Source organism: Glycine max, chromosome 7 (assembly GCF_000004515.6).
Source record: "Glycine max cultivar Williams 82 chromosome 7, Glycine_max_v4.0, whole genome shotgun sequence".
Classification (NCBI taxonomy): domain Eukaryota; kingdom Viridiplantae; phylum Streptophyta; class Magnoliopsida; order Fabales; family Fabaceae; genus Glycine; species Glycine max.
The window spans coordinates 1,923,815-1,948,279 of record NC_038243.2 but is presented as its reverse complement, the minus strand read 5'-3'; the positions used below and the strand labels follow the sequence as shown (position 1 = coordinate 1,948,279).

Sequence of the window (24,465 nt, the reverse complement as noted above, 5' to 3'; positions counted from 1 at the left end):
ATTTGCTGCATGTGCTTTGTTGCATGTGCTAAGAGACGCATTGTTCGAGGGTTTATCTGTTTGCTAGCCAAATGTGGTTGTTCTTGTGTCTGATTTAGGGGTTTGGTGACTATTGTTTGTGATACTTGGAGAAATTTTGTTAATAACTCAGTGAACTGCGGATTAACTAAGAAAATTGGCAATCAAAACTCTGAAGCTGCTGATGATAACTTGCGTCCCTGACTGTTTGCTATTATTGCTGTTTCTTTTTTGTTCTACTCATTTCATGAAGATGTGGATAGTCTGCCAAGGCAGACCATTGTTTGCTTGTCACTCGGTAGCATTATTTTTCTGTCGTTGTCTGAATTTTTTTGCGTGCAAATTATTAATGTACATTTCCTTAGTTTTTTCTGCAAGTTTTTGCATTGGTGCTTTCTGAAAATTTGTCTCCCCTCAAATTGTACACAACCGTTGTTCCTGGACTGATTTTTTTGTATTTGTATGCAGAGCTTCAATGGACTACAGCTCTGAAGAAGATTCTGATATCAGCGAATCTTAGATTGAAGAGTACGCAGAGAAACGATATGAACAGTTAAGGGCTGGGAAATACAAGGTTAAAAATTTGAATGGAACTCTTAGATGTCCTTACTGTGCTGGGAAAAAAAACAAGAATTCAAATATAAGGATTTATTGCAACATGCATCAGGAGTTGGTAAGAGTTCTGCTAACAGAAGTGCACAACAAAAGGCAAACCACCTTGCTCTAGGAAAGTATTTGGAGACCGACCTAGCCTGTGAAGCAGAGCCAATCCAGCGCCCAGCTCTACCTCAAGCTGTCAATCAACCTTTACATCAACAAGATCTTTATGTTTGATTCCTGGATGAACAAGAAAAGCTGAGTAGTGAATTGGAGGAAAAAAAGCGGAAGCTTGATTCCTGGAGTAGAGATCTAAACAAACGTGAGGCCCTAACTGATCAAGAGAAGAAGAAACTTGAAGAGGACAACAAGAAGGTAATGTATATTATATTTTTTGGCCTGTAAATATGTACTCATTTTAAATATAATTTTTATACCTGGATCTTTCTGGCTTATAAATAACTGTCAGTTCAAAACTTTTTGGCATGCTTTTGTCTTTTTTCTGTCACTAAAATTATTTTATTGGTTGCTACTGATTTGAGCCAAGTAATTTATTCTGATTCTATTCACTCCCTTAAGATTGGACCCTTAAGTCAATATTGGCAAATTTATGGCTTCCATTCATTGTGAGGAAATATCAATTCATAAAAATGGTTTCAGTTTTATTTATGTGATTATGCCATCTATGACAATAATTATTAAAAACCATTTGTATATAATATTCATATATTATGCGAAACAGTAAACTCTAACGTCTAAAGAGCCAATGTTAGTTTTTGGAGGAAAAAAAGCAGCATACTTGAAAACATTTATAGCTTCCACACTGCCTTGCTTAAGGTGCTTGCAGACTTTGAAAACAATAGCATTTATGATGTGCCTTTATAGGATTCTTACATAATATTTGTCTTTCTAGAAAGATCTGAGGAATGAGTCACTCCTATTGGCTTCAAAGGAACAAAAGATAGCCCATGAGAGTGTCTTAAGGCTTGTTGAAGAGCAAAAGGTTTGCCTCTTATTTACTATTTAGTGTCTTGGTTATGAAAAGATTGCTATTTATCACTTCATTCTTATACATTGTGAATACATCTTATTGGTGTAAACTTCAAAATTTTCAGCGAGAGAAAGAGGAGGCCTATAACAAGATACTTCAGTTGGAAAAACAGCTAGATGCCAAACAAAAGTTGGAAATGGAAATTGAAGAGTTAAAAGGGAAATTGCAAGTTATGAAGCATCTTGGAGATGAAGATGATGCAGCTGTTCAGAATAAAACAGAAGAGATGAATGATGAATTGCAAGAAAAAGTAGATAATTTGGAAAATATGGAGGCCATGAATCAAATCCTTGTTGTGAAGGAGCGTCAGAGTAATGATGAACTGCAGGAAGCTCGTAAAGAATTAATAATAGTATGACCTTGTTTACTTTCTCCCTAATAAAAGTATACCCCGTGGTTCCCTTTTCTCTATCCATATATAGAGATTTGCTAATTTACCCCGACCTTATTTAGTAGTATTTTAATTTAGCAAACTATACCTTGACCTTGGATGCATTTAAGAAAATCCTAGTTATATCATTCACTTAGATTCCATGGCTTAACTTTTCTCTCCATTGATTCTTGCAGATAACCGCTCTAAAAAGCAACTGTTTCTGTTCATGCGTCTTTTTATGCTATAAGCTGTGAATATGTTTGTACCAATGATTGATGTCTGACGTTAAAGGCCTCTTTCTCAAATTCCATATTACATTTGTCACATTCCACGTACAAGTTAACCGATAACTCTTCTTTTCCTTTGTATCTAACAGCCATCAGTTTTCCAAACTCGCCACACCCAACATCAGTTTCAACCAATGTATCTTTCTCACATCGAACACTTCTCTGTACAAGTAAACAACTACCTCTTCTTTTCCTTTGTGCCTAACTGTAATAAATTTCAAACCTCATGTATTTTTCCTTTCTTTCCATCTCGATTCTCTAGTCAATCACATTCCTCCTATGTAATACATACTTCTTCACTCTTTGTATCCTCGTCCCAGATCTAATAAACCAAAGACATAACAATTTTAACATCAATCTCAAGGGTATCTTTCTCTCTTTATTCTCTTCCTATTTAGTCTAATATAGTTTTTCTTGTCTTATCTATCTACCCTTTATTTGGTTTTAGGGTACCAACTAATTAGAGATTAATAGAGAAAAGAATGAACATTATTCTTGCAAAAAAGATATATCCAAAATTGCACTAAGCTAAGTTCCTTATCTAGTAAAATGATATATGTGAATTGATGTTGTTGAGTTGAAAATTAAATTAGGTTGGAGCAGAGTTTATTGGCACATTTATTCTCATGTTTGTGACAATAGGCTTTGCAATTGAGAACGAAAAGACACATGGATCAGAAACTCTAATTATGCAGCGCTAGTGGACTTGCTGTCATGATCGTCATATTCTCCACACACCACATCTCGGGGGTTGAAATGAGCCCCAAAGATGTGACATGTGGAGGATATGACAGATCATGACAGCAAGTCCACTGACGCTGCATAATTAAAGTTTTGCTCTGTCTTTTCCTTCTCAATTGCAGAGCCTATTGCCGCAAACATGAGAATGAATGTGCCAATAAACTCTGCTCCAACTTGGTTTAATTTGGAGTCAACTCATCAATTCACGTATATAATTTATTTTGTTAGATAAGGAACTTAGCTTAGTGCAATTTTGAACATACCTTTTTTGCAAGAGTAATGTCCATTCCTTTCCTTTCTCTGTTGATCTCTAAGTAGTTAATAACCTAAAATCAACTAAATGGTTGATAGATAAGACAAGAAAATATATATTAAACTAAATAAGGAAAGAGAAAAGAGAGAGAAAAATACCCTTGAGATTGATGTTAAAATTGTTTTGTCTTCGATTTGGTTTGGTTTAGGGTGAGGATGCAAAGAGTGAAGATGTATTATATAGGAGGGGTGTGAGTGATTGCAACTGACGTGGAGTGTGACAATGCAATATGAGATTTGATAAAGAGGCTCAGAGTGGAAATTTGAGCAATTAAGGGCAGTTATTGTTGTATATAAGGTGTATCAATATATATTTTCAAAAAATTAGGGGGTTAGTGTAGGAGTAGATAAAAGTAGGGGAAATTTGTGTAATTTCTCAAAACTTTAGGGATAATTAGTGTAATTTACTTTTTAAACTAATATGTTTAATTAACATGTGTCTTCTTAAACTTTAGGTGTATTGGGACAAATATTTAATATTTTAAACCATATGAATATTAGATAATTTTTTTTAATATTTCAAAATAAATGCTATTAGATATATGGTTCGGGGTAAGGTGTATCACCTTATGAGTGATGTATGACAAAGCATTAAAATTGATTTGATAAGTGATGTATGACAAAGCATTAAAATTGATTTGATATAGAAGGTAATTTAAACCGGTAAAGTATGGGTAAAATTGACCTAAAATAAAAGTTTTTATATTTTTTATTTGACCCTTGCCACTTTGTGGTTTATCATTTTGTAGAATATGTCTTTCATCTCTCAAATTTCTAATGTCTGGTTTTATTGTGTCTAAAAATTTGTCCATTTTATTGTCCTTCTAATATTGAAGCGCACTACTTTTTATCTTTAATGTGACTTTGATAGTACTTTATAGAGAGACAAAAAGTGATTTAAATAATACTTGATGGGATAAAAATGATACATTATAAAATTAGAAGGAGGAAAAACAAACCAAATTTTTTAATAGACTAAAACTAAACTTCAGAAGTTTTATAGAGAACAAAAACATGTTTTACCATATTATTGTTTAATCTCTATCATATTGAAAAGCTAACACTCTGAATCTCACAAATTCAAACTCGTTTGAAATTTATTAATTTATATATGCTAATAAACGAAAAACATTGAAATTCTTCATAAACGAAGTTCCTCCGTGAGGGCACCATTTGCCTCAATACCCTTTGTTTGCGAATACAATGAGTAAAATAACATTGAGATATCTATAGATGGACCACAAGAAAACTACATAATCTAAAGCCATAAAACAAGTAATTTGCAAGTCATTTTCACTTAAATGTTGTTCAACAACATGTCTATTTTTATCCAATGTTTGACTTGTTACTCGCACTTGGACTCTAATAATGTTTCATCAAACTTTATTACTTTAAACAATTTGGTGCACCAAAGAAATTTTCTCTTGGTGTCAATAATCCTAATTTTTGGACAAGAATTATTTCAATTTTTTTATAAAGATAAACATAGAAACATTCAAAATTTATACAAATGAAAATTATTAATATACTTAAATTTGAAGTTTTAAATAAATAAATGAGATAAAAAGATTTGAAAAAAAGTTAGAGATTGAAACAGTTCAATTAGCAAATAAGACAAGTCCAGTGTGTCTCCTCATGGTTAGCTCATGTTTAACACGAAGAAGATACACAAAGAAGCTCAAAGTCGTGTTTAGTGCGAATACTGCGTTAACCACATTATCACGTCATACTCGCTAAGCCCAGATGCCCACTTAGCAATGAAGTCAGGTGAATCTTAAGTGACCTTAGGCCTATAAAAAGATTAGGATGCAAAAGAGAAACACACACTGAGACTTAGAGCTCTATAATGAATACATACTGAGTATCTCTAATAGGGGAAACTTTCTCTATGTTCATTATTCTCTTCTCTTCCTTTATCCATCTCTCTTCTCCTATCCACATCAGTCCCTAAAGTGTAAAGACTCTCATAACAATGAGAGACTAAACCTCCATTGTTAGGAGTTGAACAATCAATAATGTCATTGTAATGTAATCTTTCCTTACTATCTATTGATCGAATGCAATGTCAATTTTTATTGTTTCTTTCTTGCGCTTTATTGTATTGTATGGTCTGATCATTCATGCATTTATTTAGGGATTAGACATTGGAAAATGATAATTTCTAAATAATTGGAAAAGAGCATCTAAACAAATCATTGCCAGGGAAAGAAAATCCTAACCTCATGCAATTTATTGTTTTATCTTTGCAAAGGAATTTATGAAATAATAGATAAATTAGACTCTTCATCATGAGGGACCAGGATGTAGGTGAAAATCGAATAACATTAAATAGAGAAACACCATCAAGGGTTAGGCATGCTTTGCCCCAACATATTTTAAATTTTGAATTTATCTTTAAGCATTTGAACATATTATCATCATTTTTATCTTCTATCTTTATCATCTTTTAATTTAAATATTTATCTTATCTTTTAACTCTTTAATTATCTTTTATTTTAAATTTCTTATCTCTTACTTGTTAATTATGTTTGCATCAATTTAAGTACAAATAAAATTCTTGTGAATTCGACGCTCGTACTTCAATTTTAACTTTACTATTTGTGATAAATTAGTGCACTTGACAATGAGTTAACAATTTATATAATTTTATAATTTCCAACAAGTGTCAATGATAAGGAGAGTTAAAAAATGTTATAGCATTTCTCTTGTTCTAAATGTGATATGACCTAGCCAGCAAGGAACAACTATAGTAACTCGAGATCTACATAATCCAAGCACTTGTGAATGTTAGTCCACTTATAAAACACTTGTCTTTAGCCACTGAACTAGTTTTTTGCACTCGGCAAGTTTTTACTCCAATGGTGCTGCATAATATTCATAGGCCTAATCCAAACATGTTACATTAGGCTGTCAGGCTTCTCTTATGAGAACGCAAATCAAACTAACAACATCCGTTGCGTGGGCTAGACGGGACTGAATAGAATTTAGTCAGACTTTGCCAAGATTCATCAAGGGTAATAGATAGGTAGCTGGACAAAGACATAGAGGTATGAATCTCTTATTTATCAGAAAAAACACTGCTAACGCAGTCTAGGAAAAAAAAAGCTGAAAGAATTTGCTTTTAGAAAAAGGATGCAACATAGAATTTTTTTAGTTTTTAATGCTTTTGAAGTGGTAGCCTTTAGTCCTTTACATATTAGTTTGATTGGAAATCATTAACAAATCCAAATGAGAAATTCTTGCATACAACTTACTGTTGTTTATTTGTATCCTATGATAATGAATAAATTCAGCACAGATCCCAACCACGGTATCACCGTAGAATTGGGCATAATTCAAATCAAATATGTTATGACTTGTTCAAAAGCCAGCCTCCTTGACCCATTGAAATAACATTATTGAAGCTACTTTGTCTATACTTTTGGTGTAACTTTCTTCACTCCGCATTAAATTTTAGACATGCTATAGTATGTAGCAATATGACTACAAATGAGCCATAGGCACATGTTTGCTTATAACTGCCATATTCAAAGCATTTTGATTATCCTTTTCTTGCCATTATCCTTTTTTGTCAAGCATTTGATTCTAAACCAATGTGACCACAAACAAAAGAGTTAAACAATCACAACAGTTATTAGTTATCCATCAAATGTAAAGGAATTCTTTGCTAGCTAGGTATCACAAGATAGTCTTGCAACCATGCAATAGGCAGAAAGTCATGTGTTTCATTACATATATCCTATATAACAGACAATATGCATTGCTCACAGTTTCAATTCATCCCTTGATGACGACTGAGACAAATGCATCTTACAGTGCAGTAATGCACAGAAAAAAACGATGGCCAAGATGGATTAGAAAAAATAACAGAAGGCACATTGAATGGTACATATAATGATTGATGTCTGACGTTAAGGGCCGCTTTTTCAAATCCCATATTGCATTTGTCACACTCCACTTCCACTTACAAGTAAACAGATACCTCTTCTTTTTCTTTGTACCTTCATCAGTCTCCTAAACCCGTGTATTTTCCCACACAAAACTTTTTCTTTGTACCTAACTGCCATCAGTTTCAACCATTCATGTATTTTTTCACTCGTGTTTATCTTTTTCCTTAAGAGAGGAGGAAAACATATTGATTGACCCACTATGGGCCGCTAACAAATCCCATATTGTATTGTCACACTCCACTTCCACATACAAGTTAGTTTTTCTTTTCCTTTGTGCCTAACTCATCAGTTTCCACCTACTCATGATCAGTTCTTCTGTAATTGAGAATGTAAAGATACGTGGATTTGCTGTCATGATCATCATATTCTCCATAGGAAACATCTCTGAGACTCATCTCAATCCCATTGTCACCATTTCCTTTGCTGCATTAAAGCACTTCCCTGGAAAGAATGTAATTCAAAATTAAGTGTTAATTAATTAATTAATTTCCCTTCATTTTTTTGGACAAATTAAATAACAGTATAGTAACATACATGTGCAGGTGGTCTTTCTGGTAATGTCTTTCAATAAAAATCCAGATAATTTTGATTAAGTAACTGCACCTAATTAATTAAGTTTTGTAGTATTTGTTATTTTCTTGCATTGATTACTATATATTAAAGGTTTTTCTGAATTATTAATTTGTAGGTGCCTGTGTATATTGGTGCACAAGTTTTGGCATCAGTGAGTGCTGCATTTGCTCTGAAGGCGCTTTTTCATCCGTACATGAGCGGTGGAGTGACGGTCCCTTCAATGGGGGATATGGGCAAGCTTTCGCTATAGAGTTCATTGTCAGCTTTATGCTTATGTTCGTTGTCACTGCAGTGGCCACCCGCACAAGAGTTGTGAGTATTTTATTCTACTAACCACTACTTTCTTCATCTGATAATTAAGTAACTAAGCCGAATCAGTTGAAGTATGCGAAAACGATGTTCTGAGACCGACAAAGCTTACTTAATTACGTCAAACAAGTGTTAATTTGAAGGAGATAAGTGATACTGTAAACTCTGAAGAACGTTTTGGTCTATTTCTAGGTTTTTATATGCTTTTGTGTCATATCAGATGATAAGTTTTGTTCGATTAATACATGATTTCAATTTTAAAAGTACACAAGTCAACGACAATATATAGGAGGCCCTCATGCCCTGTCACCTAGATCCAAGAAGCTGATATATTCGTGCATGCACCAAAAATAGACCATAAAGAAAACGGAGCATTCATTTAAAGAAAACAAGTTATAAATAAAATTATTTTTAAAAATTTGTTTGTTTTTTTATAATTTTTTTCTTTTAGAATGATAATGTAATTAATTAACTTTTTTTTAGGCATGCACGTAGGGAGTAAGTTTCCGTAGTTGAGCCAGAAATTGGTTCTCATTGCTGATGAAATATGCAATAGTCTACCTACCCAGACAAGAGGAGGGCGGTACGTACCACTTGAATAAAAAAAATCCAAAAATGGTTCTCACTGCAACCTATTTTCTTTATATTTTCAGCATCAAAGTAAGGCGGATTCCAGGGTGATTTCCATAACTCAAATCGCATAATTCATGACATAAATTGAATGCTCTATCTTCTAGTCTATTGCTAGAGAACCCTTCTTCATTAATGGAAAATAAATCTCCGCATATTTTTGTTCGTTAATTTGCGATATTAAACATGAACATACAGTTTGGTGTGTTTATGAGCTAAACAACAGAAGGGATTTGGAACCTTGCCTGTTAATTGCAACCCATAAAAATTAAACATAGTTTGTTTGAAACAAAAGGGAAATGAAAGCTGCTGATGCTAGAAACTAGCAAGCACAACTCATGCCACTTACATACACTTTCTCCAAATGAAGAAAGCTATTCCACAGTAGCACCAGTCATCAACTTGCAACTTTTCTTTCTCTCTCTTTTGCATTATGTTATCTTCATCCAATAATACTCATGCTACTACACTATCTTCATCCAATAATGCTCACGCTACTACACTACACTGCAACTAGTCATCAGTGTAAACTAATCACATGATGCATATAAACCAACCAAATCCCACTTTATAGGATACCTTAATTTCCTATATTTTAACATCTTAATTTCAAATTAAAAAAATAAACTAATCACATGAGTTCATTGTCAGCTTTATTCTTATGTTCGTTGTCACTGCAGTGACCAACGGCACAAGAACTGTGAGTATTTTACTTTACTAACCACTACTTTCTTCATCTGATAATTAAGTAACTAAGCGGAATCAGTTGAAGTATGTAAAAACGATGACAAAGCTTAATTAATTACGTCAAACAAGTGTTAATTTGAAGGAGATAAGTGATACTGTAAACTCTGAAGAACGTTTTGGTCTATTTCTAGGTTTTTATATGCTTTTGTGTCATATCAGATGATAAGTTTTGTTCGATTAATAATACATGATTTCAATTTTAAAAGGACACAAGTAAGCGACAATACATAGGAGGAGGCCCTCATGCCCTGCCACCTAGATCCACGAAGCTCATGATATTCGTGCATGAACCAAGAATAGACCATAAAGAAAACGGAGCATTCATTTAAAGAAAACAAGTTATAAATAAAATTATTTTTAAAAATTTGTTTGTTTTTTTATAATTTTTTTATAATTTCTAGAATATTAATTTTTTTCCTATATTGTATATCTTTATTCAATTATTATCTTTCTAAAGTAATGAAATAGATTAAGAGATAAGGAAAATATAATTTTAGAATGATAGTGTAATTAATTAACTTTTTTTTAAAAACGTGAATTAATAAAAAAGATTTTAAAAAACATATTGTTATGATGAATAATTGAACAATATATAGCAATAACATAGGTGCATTAATATATGTAACAAATTAGTAAGTATATATATGCTATATTATAGTATATAGATTATTGATAACCGATAAATCGTATCGTTATTCAAATATGCTAATTGCTCGCGGGCGAGGTTATCCATAAAAGAAATTATAAACATATTACAACAAGAATCACTAGGAACATAATATATGCAGTCGTTAAATAATATAGTATTACGCAAACGTTTAGCTGTTGTTCTGATAATTTGGATTATTCTTGGAATAATCCAATCTTTTTTTTTTATTTATAAAAAAATGGTCCCTTAATTAATATGTGGGGGAGGTGCCTACACTGCTCAAGCTGCCTGATCACATCAGGAAGAGTGATCGCAACACTACAAGAGTGATAGCAAGACTTTACCCAGAATGAGTAATTTTTGCACATGCACTTATCATGCATGCATCTTCTGTGGCTGTTGTTGTTTTAATAAAAAAACACTGCTAACGCATTCTAGAAAAAAAAGCTGAAAGAATTTGCTTTTAGAAAAAGTATGCAACATAGAATTTTTTTTATTTTTTAATGCTTTTGGAGTGGTAGCCTTTAGTCCTTGACATAATAGTTTGATTGGAAATCATTAACAAATCCAGATCAGAAATTCTTGCATATAACTTATTGTTGTTTATTTGTATCCTATGATGAATAAATTCAGCGCAGATCCAAACCACAGTTGATTATCACCGTAGAATTGGGCATAATTCAAATCAAATATGCTATGACTTGTCCAAAAGTCAGCCTCATTGACTCATTTGAAATAACATTATTGAAGCTTCCTTGTCTCTACTTTTGGCCTAACTTTCTTCACTCCGCATTAGATCTTAGATATGCTATAGTATATAGCAATATGATTACAAATGAGCCATAGGCACGTGTTTACTTATATCTCTTTTGTCATATTCAGATTTACACTACCACATGGTGGTGTGATTTGTATGGAGTGGAAATAAGTGGTTATGTTTGAGTTATCGCTAGATGTTCTCATGTTATATGATGGGTTGCAAATGGATAAATTCTTGAGTCCTTATTACTTTTATTATATTGATTCATACTGAATATATAAGCAAGAAGATCTTCTAAATGGATTTTTAGGTAAATTAGGCTTAGTAAACACAATAGTACAGAAACAGATAATATTAAGAGAAACCTAGTACTTAATTATCCAATTATACTTTAATTTAATTATATACCTCCAACTATATCAGTAAACACTCATATGAAAATCGATTTTGAAAACTTGAAAATTGATTTTCATGTCCTACAATTGTTTATACAGTTTTTTTTTGTGAATAATTGATTATATATTTTGATAATCGATCTTTACATTTTGAAAATAAATTATTTTAATTGAATAAACCATTTTTATTTATTTATTCATTCCTCTTAAATTAAACACATTTCTCTTAAACCATTTTTATTATCCTTTTCTTGTCATTATCCTTTTTTGTCAAGCATTTGATTCCAAACCAACATGAGCACAAATAAAAGAGTTAAACAATCTCAGAAGTTATTAAGTTATTAGTTATCCATCAAATATAAAGGAATTCTTTGTTAACTAGGTATCACAACATGTGTTTCGGCAATGCAAGCCAACCGTCCTCATTTGTTTGTGTACAACACTTTGTGTTGCTGTTGTGACAATCAACAATAAAATGAGGTTGGGTCCAACCCTCTAGAAAGGGAAAGGTTATAAGAATTTCGTGGGACACCTCACATTTCTCATACCATTTTAGGATTACATCACTGTCAATTTTTCTTGGTACTTAAAAGAAGAGTAGAAATTAATCATTCCCTGATTTATGCCAATGCTTTATGTGAAGATGTGATACAAGTAACATGACAAAATATATAATAGTCTAGTTTTATCATTATAATAACTTATCTAACATCATGTGTCATGTCAAATTCAATGTCACCTAATTCTAATTAGCTATCTACTTAACAATACATTTGTGATTATAAATAGCAGTTTTGCTTAAAAGAGATTGAGGCATTTAATTTATTTCCTGAGAGAGGAGTAAGTGTGTGTTTGGACATGCCAAAATTGATTTTGGTTAACTAAACATGTGAAATTTTCCGTAAAATCATTTTAATTAATTAGTCTTTCAACATAATTTTGCAAGAATAGAAATGCTACAAGTATATTAGTTTTTGCTTGTCACCTTTACATGTCATATTTTTATTATTTATTATTAATATTCAATATTAAAGGTTCAGTGTTATGATGCAGTTTAATAATACTGTTTAATATGTGCGATAAAGTGTAAGACAGGTGCCAACCAAGAAGTATCTTAAAAAAAATCTAGAGTATAAACATTGCGGGAAAGAACCTTACGCAAAAAGACATAATATACAGCGCTGACAAAGATATCACCATGCAGCAACATAAGATAAAGTTTGGCACCAAAGACCTTTGTCTAAGTACAACATGATCGATACTATAAATATAATTTTTTTTTCATGTTTGTTTTTATCAAATCAAACATAAATAATGTTAGAGTTTACAATAACATATGTATCACCCTTAAATAATTGAGTTAAACTCTTTAATATTTTTTATGTTTTTTTTTAAATCAGTCATCTTTCATAATTGATCTTTGAGATTTTAAGCAAAACTTTTCGCAAGTAAATATAAATATCTCATTTAAAAGAGATAAAAAAGCAATGTTGGAAAAAATTATAAATATAAAAATCTATTTCAAGAAATATAATCTTCTCTTTTTTTCTCTACAACCTATTCTCTTTTTCTTAGAGTATATCTCATTCTTCATCACTGGGATTAACGTGAAAAAACCAAAAGTACACACTAATTGTTAATTAATAATATCAAATCCTTAGGGATCATGTTTTATTTTAAAATATAAATGTAATACCGTTTTATATTTTAATTTTATAACGAACTAGCAATCATAGTACAAGGATTTTGCTTTTGGTATTAAAATAAAAATTTTAATATATTTTTTAATCCTTTGAGGTCTCTTTTTCAAGTTTTCAGATTAAAATTTATATTTTTTATTCACTCAATTTTACAAAATGTTTGATTAGTCCTTCTATTAAAAAAAACTCCACAAATTATGTATCTAAACTATAAAAAAACTCAATTTGAAAAGACTAAAAAAGTATTTTATTATAAATTTAAGTAACTAAAAAAATATAAATTTTTATTTGAAGGACATATACCTTTTAATTTAATGAACTAAAAATATAATAAAGTTTAAAATAAATATTTGGATATGAAAGTAAGGTGGAATATATTTTTTCTATTAAGTTATTATTACTTGGGGTGCAATATACCTTTTAATTTAATGAACTAAAAATATAATAAAGTTTAAAATAAATATTTGGATATGAAAGTAAGGTGGAATATATTTTTTCTATTAATTTATTATTACTTGGGGTGCAATCAGTCAATCAAAGGTGCTATACATATCAAATTCCCACTGGTGCAACGGGCACTGAGGCCTATTTTCTTTATATTTTCAGCATCAAAGTAAGGCGGATTCCAGGGTGATTTCCAGAACTCAAATCGCATAATTCATGACATAAATTGAATGCTCTATCTTCTGGTCTATTGCTAGAGAACCCTTCTTCATTAATGGAAAATAAATCTCCACATAATTTTGTTCGTTAATTTGCGATATTAAACATGAACATACAGTTTGGTGTGTTTATGAGCTAAACAACAGAAGGGATTTGGAACCTTGCCGGTTAATTGCAACCCATAAAAATTAAACATAGTTTGTTTGAAACAAAAGGGAAATGAAAGCTGCTGATGCTAGAAACTAGCAAAGCACAACCCATGCCACTTTCATACACTTTCTCCAAATCAAGAAAGCTATTACACTAGATCCACCAAGCTCATGATAAACGTGAACCACGAAGGAGGCCCTCATGCCCTGCCACCCACCAAGCTCATGATAAACGTGCATGAAACACGAAGGAGGCCCTCATGCCCTGTTTTTATAATTTTTTTCAACATCTATATATAGGCTTTCCGTTAAACCTGTACAGCGTCGACACAGCTGCTCATTTTTCTCTCGCTCGCACACACCCAAATCAACTAGTGCTTGCCTTTCTCATTTCTCACTTTTACTGCGCCGATCGTTTCACTCTCAAACTGTAAGTTCAACTTCTCATGTGCTAAGAGACGCATTGTTCGAGGGTTTATCTGTTTGCTAGCCAAATGTGGTTGTTCTTGTGTCTGATTTAGGGGTTTGGTGACTATTGTTTGTGATACTTCGAGAAATTTTGTTAATAACTCAGTGAACGGCGGATTAACTAAGAAAATTGGCAATCAAAACTCTGAAGCTGCTGATGATAACTTTGCGTCCCTTTGACTGTTTGCTATTATTGCTGCGGATTAACTTTCTCTCTTTTTTTCTCTTTTTCTCTCTTTACCTGTTTAGTCTAATATAGTTTTTCTTGTCTTATCTATCAACCCTTTACTTGATTTCAGTTTACTTACCATTTAGAGATCAACAAAGAAATGGACATTAGTCTCGGAAGAAAGGTATATTCAAAATTACACTAAGCTAAGTTTTTTATTCAGCAAAATGATATGCGTGAATTAATGTTGTTGGGTTGACTCTAAATTAAACCAGGTTGGAGCAGAGTTTCTGGGCACGTTTCTTCTCATGTCTGCGGCAATAGGCGCTGCAATTGAAGAAGAGAAGTCACAAGGATCAGTGGTGAGATGTGCAGTAATTAGTGGAGTTACTGTGATGATAATCATATGCTCCATAGGCCACATCTCCGGAGCTCATCTCAACCCGCTGTCACCATCTCCTTTGCTGTAATAAAGCACATCCCGTGGAAGAATGTAATTCAAAATGAAGCCTTGATTAATTAATTTTCCTTCATTTTTTTGGACAAATTAAATAACAGTATAGTGACATACATATGTAGGTGGTCTTTCTAGTAATGTCTTTCAATAAAAATCCAGATAATTTTGATTAAGTAACTGCATCTAATTGATTAAGCTTTGTAGTATTTGTTATTTCCTGATTACTATGTATTAAAGGTTTTTCTGAATTACTAATTTGTAGGTGCCTGTGTATATTGGTGCACAAGTTTTGGCATCAGTGAGTGCTGCATTTGCTCTGAAGTTAATTTTTCATCCATTCATGAGCGGTGGAGTGACGGTCCCTTCGGTGGGATATGGGCAAGCTTTCGCTGCAGAGTTCATGGTCAGCTTTACTCTTATGTTCGTTGTCACTGCAGTGGCCGGCGGCACAAGAGTTGTGAGTATTTTACTCTACTAACCACTACTTTCTTCATCTGATAATTAAGTAACTACGCCGAATCAGTTGAAGTATGTGAAAAGGATGTTCTGAGATCGACAAAGCTTAATTAATTACGTCAAACAAGTGTTAATTTGAAGGAGATAAGTGATACTGTAAACTCTGAAGAACGTTTTGGTCTATTTCTAGGTTTTTATATGCTTTTGTGTCATATCAGATCATAATTAAGTTTTGTTCGATTAATACATGATTTCAATTTTAAAAGGACACAAGTCAACGACAATACATAGGAGGCCCTCATGCCCTGCCACCTAGATCCACGAAGCTCATGATATTCGTGCATGCACCAAAAATAGACCATAAAGAAAACAAGTTATAAATAAAATTATTTTTAAAAGATTTTAGGCATGCACGTAGGGAGTAAGTTTCCGTAGTTGAGCCAGAAATTGGTTCTCATTGCTGATGAAATATGCAAGAGTCTACCTACCCAGACAAGAGGAGGGCGGTACGTATCCAAGACGAGGGTTATTAATGGAAAATAAATCTCCGCATATTTTTGTTCGTTAATTTGCGATATTAAACATGAACATACAGTTTGGTGTGTTTATGAGCTAAACAACAAAAGGGATTTGGAACTTTGCCGTTAATTGCAACCCATAAAAATTAAACATAGTTTGTTTGAAACATAACATATTGTTATGATGAATAATTGAACAATATATAGCAATAATACAGGTGCATTAATATATGTAACAAATTAGTAAGTATATATATGTTATATTATAGTATATAGATTATTGATAACAGCTAAATCGTATCATTATAATGCTGTTGATTTAATTTGACGTGTTATATTATGGTGCAGATGCGAGAGTTCCCGGGAATCATTATGGTGCAGGTGCGAGAGTTCCCGGGAATGATGGTGGGAGCCACTGTCATGATCAACATACTCATGGCGGGGTATATATATGTCCCATCTTAATTATTATTCAAATATGCTAATTGCTCGGGGGCAAGGTTATCCATAAAAGAAAATTTAAAACATATTACAACAAGCATCACTAGGAACATAAGATATGACGTCGTTAAATGATATAGTATTACGCAAACGTTTAGCAGTTGTTTCGATAATTTGAATTATTCTTGGCATAATCCAATCTTTTTTATTTATTTATAAAAAAATGGTCCCCTAATTAATTATTATCATGTACTACTAATTAAAGGGCAGCAACTGGGAGTTCAATGAACCCGGCTAGAACACTGGGTCCAGCAATTGCTGCACACAACTACAAGGGCATATGGATCTATCTCACAGCTCCAATACTTGGATCTCTATGTGGGGCAGGTGCCTACACTGTGCTCAAGCTGCCTGATCGCAACACTACTATGCAGGAAGAGTGATAGCAACAAAGGCACCTTCTGCTCATAATGGGAGCTTCAGAAGGTGATGATATGATTAACCATATCCCCGGCAATTCTTCATCACATGCTGCACGTACCTATATATTAGATTACATATCGATCTGTTTACTGTAAAGTATGAGTGATTTTTGCACATGCACGTACCATGCATGCATCTTCTGTGGCTGTTGTTGTTTTACTAAATATTATGAGTAGAAAGAAAACGAGCAGCATGGGATCTTTACCTCCCATTTTGTCATCTTGTTGTTGTGGACTTTTCCTATTCCATTCATCTTCACTGCACTCAAAATTAAATAATAAGGTTTCTTAATTTAATAATTTATATTTTCTTCCCATAAGCAAAATTTTGTTAGAAGAGAGTATTGCGATTAGCGGGTATTTTAATCCTAGTACGTTAGTCTATATCAAAGCTAGATTAGAGAGATAAATAAAGACAAGTCATAATATCAGTTCACTAATAAAAAAAATGCTGTTCACGATCTAATATTTATTAAGTTCAAAACACTATGGAAGTTAATTTTTATAATACACAATATTGTTACACCACCCCTGCTTAATTTTTACAAACGAAAGGTCACGACAAAGAAAAGTAAGCACAGGCCGCTTAATTGAAATGATGAATTCAAAATGCAAGATTATATTTCAAGATTTTTTTTTTCTTCCCAAATAATCAAATCCCAAAGATAAAATAATATTATGAAAATGATAGGCTCTTGTTATTTACACACTCATTTTTTAAGTACATCCCTTATTTTCTTTTTTACCTCTCAATTAATTATTATGTCTTCTTCTTTAAGAAGTATACTCCTTTCATTTTCTGAAAATATAATTCTGAAATTATATATACCTATTCTGAAAATACATTTTCAGACCTATGATTCATAGTTTCAGAGATATACTTCAAGATCAGAATACATATATTTTTTTAATAAAATATCACCTAACAATTAAGATGGTTGACGAGAAACTAAAAAAGATTATAAACGCTTTTATGTCCATGTTTATTAGTTTTATTTTCATCCTATCATTAATGTTCTTTAAAATCTTATCTAAAATGTTATTTTCATCTTATCTTTATTATTCTTTAAATTCTAAATTTAAATTATTTTCACCATATATTTTTTATATTATATTTCTTTTTCATCTTTATTATACAATATTTTATGGTTTACTTCATGTGGAAATACGTTTCAAGATTCGTTCATCACTAACTTCATGTGAATTGACGATCTGTATGAGTTTTGTTTTTAAACTCATGAATTGTTGATCCGTATGAATCATATGAATTGTCAATCCATATGAGTCATACGGATCACAAACCTAGAGAGACAAAGAATAGTAAAAGAAGTAAAATCTTTTTTTTCTCATCTTCTAAGGAATCAAAGTACATAAGAGAAAAATTTCACTATAGACAAAGATACACACTATTTACCTATTGTTTGTGAAAATTATATCTTTCAAGATTCTATTGATTTCCTATAATTGTTAATCTAAAAAATCCTTAAAATTTACAGTTCTACCATACAAAAACCAAGGTGAATAATATCTCGAAAACAATGTTTATGACAATGTATTAGTAAGGCAAAAAATCCATACTATTTTCATGAATATAATATGTGACATGGTTTCTATTCATTTTATGCTTTTTAGAACTTAGGTGACCCTTCTAGACTCCACAAAAGAAATTGTGAATAAAAAAATCAGATTAAATTAAAATTTGAATCTAATTTTAAAAATAAATTCAATTCAAATTGAACTTATATTAGTACATGTATTTTTTTTGAAATATTTGTATATGTGTATAGTGTATGATTTTATTTATGAAAATATTTTTCACTCATATTTATATAATTATATATTATAAAATTACAATACTCAATTATTGTTTTCATGATTTTATTGCCAAAATTAGATCTTATTATTTTTAGTATTCATTTTATTATTTTAATGCAGTTATAATTTGTTAGTTTCAAATTATTTAAAGTTGTTCTTGTGTCTCTCATTTTTATTTATTAAACAAATTTGATTAAGCCTTATCATTCTTGATATCTATTAGGAGTAATATATATATATATATATATATATATATAAGAAAAGGTTGGTCTTTTAAATATATTTCAATAATTCAAAGGATTAGTTGTTAATTTATGAAAAAAAAATATTCTGAGTTTTTTAAAATACAAACAATAATGCTATTAGATACTACAAGCTTAGCTTGAGTAAATATTGAGATCCTCTCCAACCTTCTTCAACATCTCTATCTTTCTCTTCCTTTTCTATTTTTTCTTTTATCTTTCAACTTATCTGTTAAGTACAGAAGTAGAATTCCTAGCTTTCGTACCTCCAGAAACAAGGTAAGGAAGGGAAATTTGTGTTATTACTTGATCCATTAGATACATGTATAGAGTTTTTTTTTCCACTAACAAGCTCTAATGGTTCTTTTGGCATATTGCCTTGGAGGAAAAGGACAAATACAAAAAGGAAATATGATCCTAACAGAATGGTGGCACCTCAGTCGACAAGGGGAATTTCAGGATGATTGCTGCGTTGCTGAGCACCACTACTCTCTGCCAGCTCATTTTTCCACGAAATCCTTCAGTTACTGCGGCTTAGTAATTTCCCTTTTTGGCCTTCGTATTTCTTCTTCACTCGCCCTTGTGTTTAGCTCTGATTCTGCTTCCTGAATTGCCTCTGAATTTGGCTGTGTTTCTGCCTTTTGTTTGCTTTCTGTATTCGACTATGCTTGGTTCTTACTCTGCATTTTGATGTTCTGTGCCTTCAGCTGTAACATATCACTTTCTTTTCTATTCTATGCCCTCTCCTCTCTTGGTTTTTCTTGCTTGAGAGGCAAGATAGCAGGAGATAATCCACACACCTCAAAAAATAGGTGGAACCATGGAAATGTTGTAACTGTTGTTACAACTTAAGGAGAGATATATAATCTAATTACATTAAAGTCTTTTTTTTTTCCTTGGAGAGGAAAACCAACGCGTCAATTGTGGAGAGGAAATGATGTAAGTCAATTTAGTACTTGAGTGCATCATCAGTTCATCACTAGGCATTTTCCAGATAAAATTATGTTTTTTTTTTTCGAAATATAAATATTAATTATTAGTTCTATTAACAAAAGAGATTAAATTTGTGACTTTTTTCTCTTTAGTTTTTCTTTAATCATTCAATTCACCTTATATGTTTGACACAAAATTATGGTTGATTTTGCATTAGATGGAATTTGAAATTGAGGTGGGAAGGGGAGTTGAGTTGTTGTTGATTTGGTAAATTTGAATAATCAAATGGAGAAGGTGACGTTGAAAGAGTCAAAACACGTGGGTTTCAAAGGTTAGGTGCTGTTAGAATATGGTCGAGAGGTGATAAGTGAAAAGTTGTGTTTGTACATAGATTTATAGAAGGTTAATTTGGTTAGGTGCATAACATTTAGATAGGAGGTGAAAAGTGAAAGGTTATGAAACTAACCTTTTTTATGCTTATTTATGGAGTTATGAGACTAGCAATACATACGAATTAAATTGTAATGTAATACTTAAAATTTCATAATTCTAATACTATATCTTAGTAATATTATTTTTCTTAACTTGTATCCCTTTGAGTTTTTTAAAATATAGAATTTTTTTTCAGGTTTTTTTTTAAAATCGAAGATAGATAATGTGAGAGTTTACAATAATTTATGTACCATCTTAAGTAATTGAGTTAAATTCTTTAATATTTTTCATGTTTTTTTCCTTTCAAATTGATCATCTTTCATATTTGATCTTTGATGATTTAAGCAAGACTTTTCGCAATCAAACATAAATATCTCATTTAAAGGAGATAAAGAAGTAATGCTCACTTTTATAAAACAGGAAAAATTATAAATATAAATTTATTTCAAGAAAGAATAATAACTCGTATATAATCTTCTCATCTTTTCTCAACACTATGTTCTCTTTTTATCTCTTAGAGTACATCTCAGCTTTCATCATTAGTTATAAAGGAGAATACAAATAAATGAGCTTTTATTTTTTTCCTTCTCCTTTTAATAATAAGAAAGAATACAAGAGACAAGTGTAGTTTATGATTTTTTTATGAACAATGTTCATTTGCTAGTTTTTGTTAAAAATGTTGATAAGAGATTTACCATTACAATCTCTTATTCTTTTCTCCTTCACCCTTTATCCTTAAATTCTCTCACTAAATCATTCTAATAGAAATCTTGTATTTTATGTAGTTATATTTTGAGACGAGGTGAAACCAACACAATAGACTTTTTTCCTCAAAATATGCCCCTAGCCGATGCCTGCCAGGATATTTTGGCATGGTGGGGGGCTGGAAAACATTTCGAGGTGAGATTTGTGTTGAGTTTTCTTTCCTTAAATTTTTACCGTTTCAAACAAGAGAAAATTATCTTGAAAATTCAAATAAAATATATTGAGTTTCTTGGTGAATGATATAATTTATGAGGTTTTGGAAACATGATTACTAATTCACATTAAGAAGAAATAAAATTGAAACAATGATTTCAGGAAGGAACCTGAGTGATCTAAACCGAAGAGAGAAAAGAGATTTTAATTAAATGCTTTATATAGTTAAGAAGGAAAGGAAAGAAATTTTTAAAAAAATTATTTTCTTATTTTTTATAATTTTAAATTTTAAAACTTAATTAAGAGAGAGTTTTAGTCCTTCTATTTTAAATTCATTATAAGTTTAAAAATCAATAATGAGATTTATTAAATAAATAATAAAAATTAAAGGTTAAATTATAATTTTTGTCCTTCTATTTTTTAAATCTATGCTTTTGGTCCTCTTGATTTTTAATTATAACATTTAATTTTTTTATTTTTATAAATTGATGCTTTTGGTTCCATTGGTAGATTATTAATAAATAATTTTGATTAAACTGTTATTAATTTAATTATAAATTAATTAAAACCCATTAATTATTAAAATTTTAATAAAAATTATTAACCTTGATCCTTCACAACACGGTGTCCTTACTTTTTTTCTGTAAATACTTCTTTCATCTCTATCATCACATAGGAATCCAGAAGCAACAACATCACATTAGAGTTAATAATCTTTTGTTAAAGTTTTTAATGATTAATAATTTTTATTTAATTTAATAAACCTATAAATCAAAATTATTAGTTTAATATTCTATAAGGATAGGATGACCAAATTATAAATTTATAAAATTTTGAAGACCAAATTTTACAATTATAAAGCAGGAGCACAAAAATCATGAATTTGGAAAATCAAGGTAAGCAAAATTTTAATTTAAAAAAAATAAATAATTTTATAATTTCTAAAAAATTTCAAATCTAGTGGGTTTGATAGGGATATACTTGGTTTATAATAAAATCTCATTAATTATTTATTTGAAATGTTATTTTTTATCTATGTATTTTTTTTACGTATTTGTTATCAATATAGAATACAATAAAGACTTGTTACAAGATTAATAAAACTTAAACAACACATTCAATGAGTTAAATTTTTGTAGTCGTCTTGATTAAATTCACCAATATGTAAATGCTTCATCATAAGTTTATTTGATAAATGATAGTTGAAAAAGAAAAGGCCAACTAACAATTAAAAGTACATAGCAAAAAATCACTTTATTTAAGTAAAAATCAAATTAGATGCAAATGTAATTAAGAATATATAGAAGACCCATTTATTATCCACTAAACAAAAAGTTATCAAAGAGAGGAATTGCATTACATTGCGTCATCAAACTTTATTACTTTAAACAACTTGGTGCATGATAACTATGAAATTTAAGTTTATTTGATAGTCAATTTTGACTAAAAATGATTACAATTTCTTCATTTTATTTCATGTGAAAATGTGTTTCAAGGTATGTTCATCACTAACTTCGCGTGACATTGAATCATTGACATAGATCCTTGATAACTGTTAAATAATTGTATTTTGATAATAGAAAATAAGGCAAAATTGTCTTTAAAAATAATTATTTAGCAGTTATTTGCGCTTAAATATTAAAGAATTGATGTTTTGTTGAATTTTGGCTACAGATATGAAAACTGGAGGTGTAACAAGTAAAAAGGCCAGAAAAATTGAAGAAAAGAAGAAAATCTGAAGCAGACCCAGTCCAATACGCGCGCTGAGCGCGCGTCACGCGCTAAGCCCATGATCCAACAGAAGCGCGCGCTAAGCCTGCAACACGCGCGCTAAGCCCGCGATCTAACAGAAGCGCGCGCTAAGCCTGCAACACAGGCGCTAAGCCCGCGATCTAACAGAAGCACGCGCTAAGCCTGCAACATGAGCGCTAAGCGCGCGATCTACACGCGCTAAGCCTACAACATGCGCGCTAAGCGCGCGATCTACACGCGCTGAGCGAGGGGGTGTCGCGCTGAGCTCGCCTACGAAGGCCCAAAGCCCACTTCAACAGCTATAAATAGAGAGCCAGTCCAAGGGACAGAACACATCACGACAGAACCCCCTCACCTAGGGGTTTCACTTACTCCCTTTCTTTCACCCCTTGGCAATGTGATGTATGATGTACTCTTCATTATTTATCAATGCAATATCAGGTTTTTCTTTCCTATTTTCTTTTCTGTTTTTACCTTGCATACTCATCTTTATATTCTGTTAGGGGTTAGATGTTCGGGAGAGGGTAACTTCTAAATAAGATTTAAAGAAGATATGCATGCATTAGTTTCAGGGGTTAGACGCTCGGGAGAGGATAACTTTTAATAGAACAAGAAGAAAAGATATCATAATAAAATTATTGCTAGGCATAGAGTGATTGCATTATGCCCATGCGTCAAAGCAAACATCTAGAATTAGAACTTCATGCATTTTATCTATTGAGTCTTTGCAAAGGCATTTGGGGGATAGATAGATAAAATAGGCTTGTCATAGTGAGGCATTAGGGGCAAGTAAATGAATAGATGTGGATGGGATAAAATCACCAGAATTGGTAAAGAAAAAATCATAAACCTATACATCCTAGGCAGGCTAGGCAAGTCAATTCCCAACATTATCTTATCTTGAATTTATCTTTTTTTTTATCTAAATCTTTCATCTTTCTTATCTTTCACTTTTCTAATCTTCTTCCTTTTTTCTTTATCTTTAATTCTTTTATCTTTTCCTTTATCTTCTAATTTTATCTTTTCTTATCTTCTATCTTTTTCTATTTTTTTATTTTTATCTCTTGCTTGTAAATTGGGTTTTCATTAGTCTAAGTACGAACAAAGTCCCTGTGAATTCGACACTCGGACTTCCGAGCACTTTACTACTTGTAGTCGTGTTGATTAAATTCACCAATATGTAAATGCTTCATCATAAGTTTATTTGATAAATGATAGTTGAAAAAGAAAAGGCCAACAATGTAACAATTAAAAGTACATAGCAACAAATCACTTTATTTAAGTAAAAATCAAATTAGATGCAAATGTAATTAAGAATATATAGAAGACCCATTTATTATCCACTAAACAAAAAGTTATCAAAGAGAGGTATTGCGTTACATTGCGTCATCAAACTTTATTACTTTAAACAACTTGGTGCATGATAACTATGAAATTTAAGTTTATTTGATAGTCAATTTTGACTAAAAATTATTACA

General features: G+C 31.3%; 1 protein-coding gene and 2 pseudogenes across 2 annotated transcripts; all 3 read left to right on the top strand.

Annotated features, from left to right (window-relative positions):
* The first annotated feature begins 493 nt into the window (after positions 1-493).
* LOC100815798 (factor of DNA methylation 5-like) lies at positions 494-3,056 on the top strand (annotated as a pseudogene). The gene is made up of 4 exons (XR_003267636.2): positions 494-990; positions 1,529-1,618; positions 1,731-2,018; positions 2,234-3,056. The product of XR_003267636.2 is annotated as a factor of DNA methylation 5-like (transcript).
* A 4,575-nt stretch (positions 3,057-7,631) lies between these two features.
* On the top strand, positions 7,632-14,552 carry LOC102669940 (glycerol uptake facilitator protein-like). Its single transcript, XM_041017143.1, has 4 exons — positions 7,632-7,781; positions 8,018-8,135; positions 14,205-14,334; positions 14,426-14,552. The coding sequence occupies exons 1-4, from the start codon at positions 7,632-7,634 to the stop codon at positions 14,550-14,552; spliced, it is 525 nt and encodes a 174-aa protein (XP_040873077.1).
* Positions 14,553-14,701: 149 nt separating this feature from the next.
* Positions 14,702-16,922, top strand: LOC100805661 (aquaporin NIP6-1-like; annotated as a pseudogene).
* Positions 16,923-24,465: the final 7,543 nt, after the last annotated feature.

What these genes read in the sequence shown, in the direction of transcription:
- LOC102669940 (XM_041017143.1), top strand. Translation starts at nt 7,632, where the DNA reads ATGATCAGTTCTTCTGTAATTGAGAATGTAAAGATACGTGGATTTGCT. An exon ending in AGCACTTCCCTGGAAAGAAT is followed by an intron (nt 7,782 to 8,017) that starts GTAATTCAAAAT and finishes ATTAATTTGTAG; the next exon opens with GTGCCTGTGTATATTGGTGC. An exon ending in CCCTTCAATGGGGGATATGG is followed by an intron (nt 8,136 to 14,204) that starts GCAAGCTTTCGC and finishes ATCTATATATAG; the next exon opens with GCTTTCCGTTAAACCTGTAC.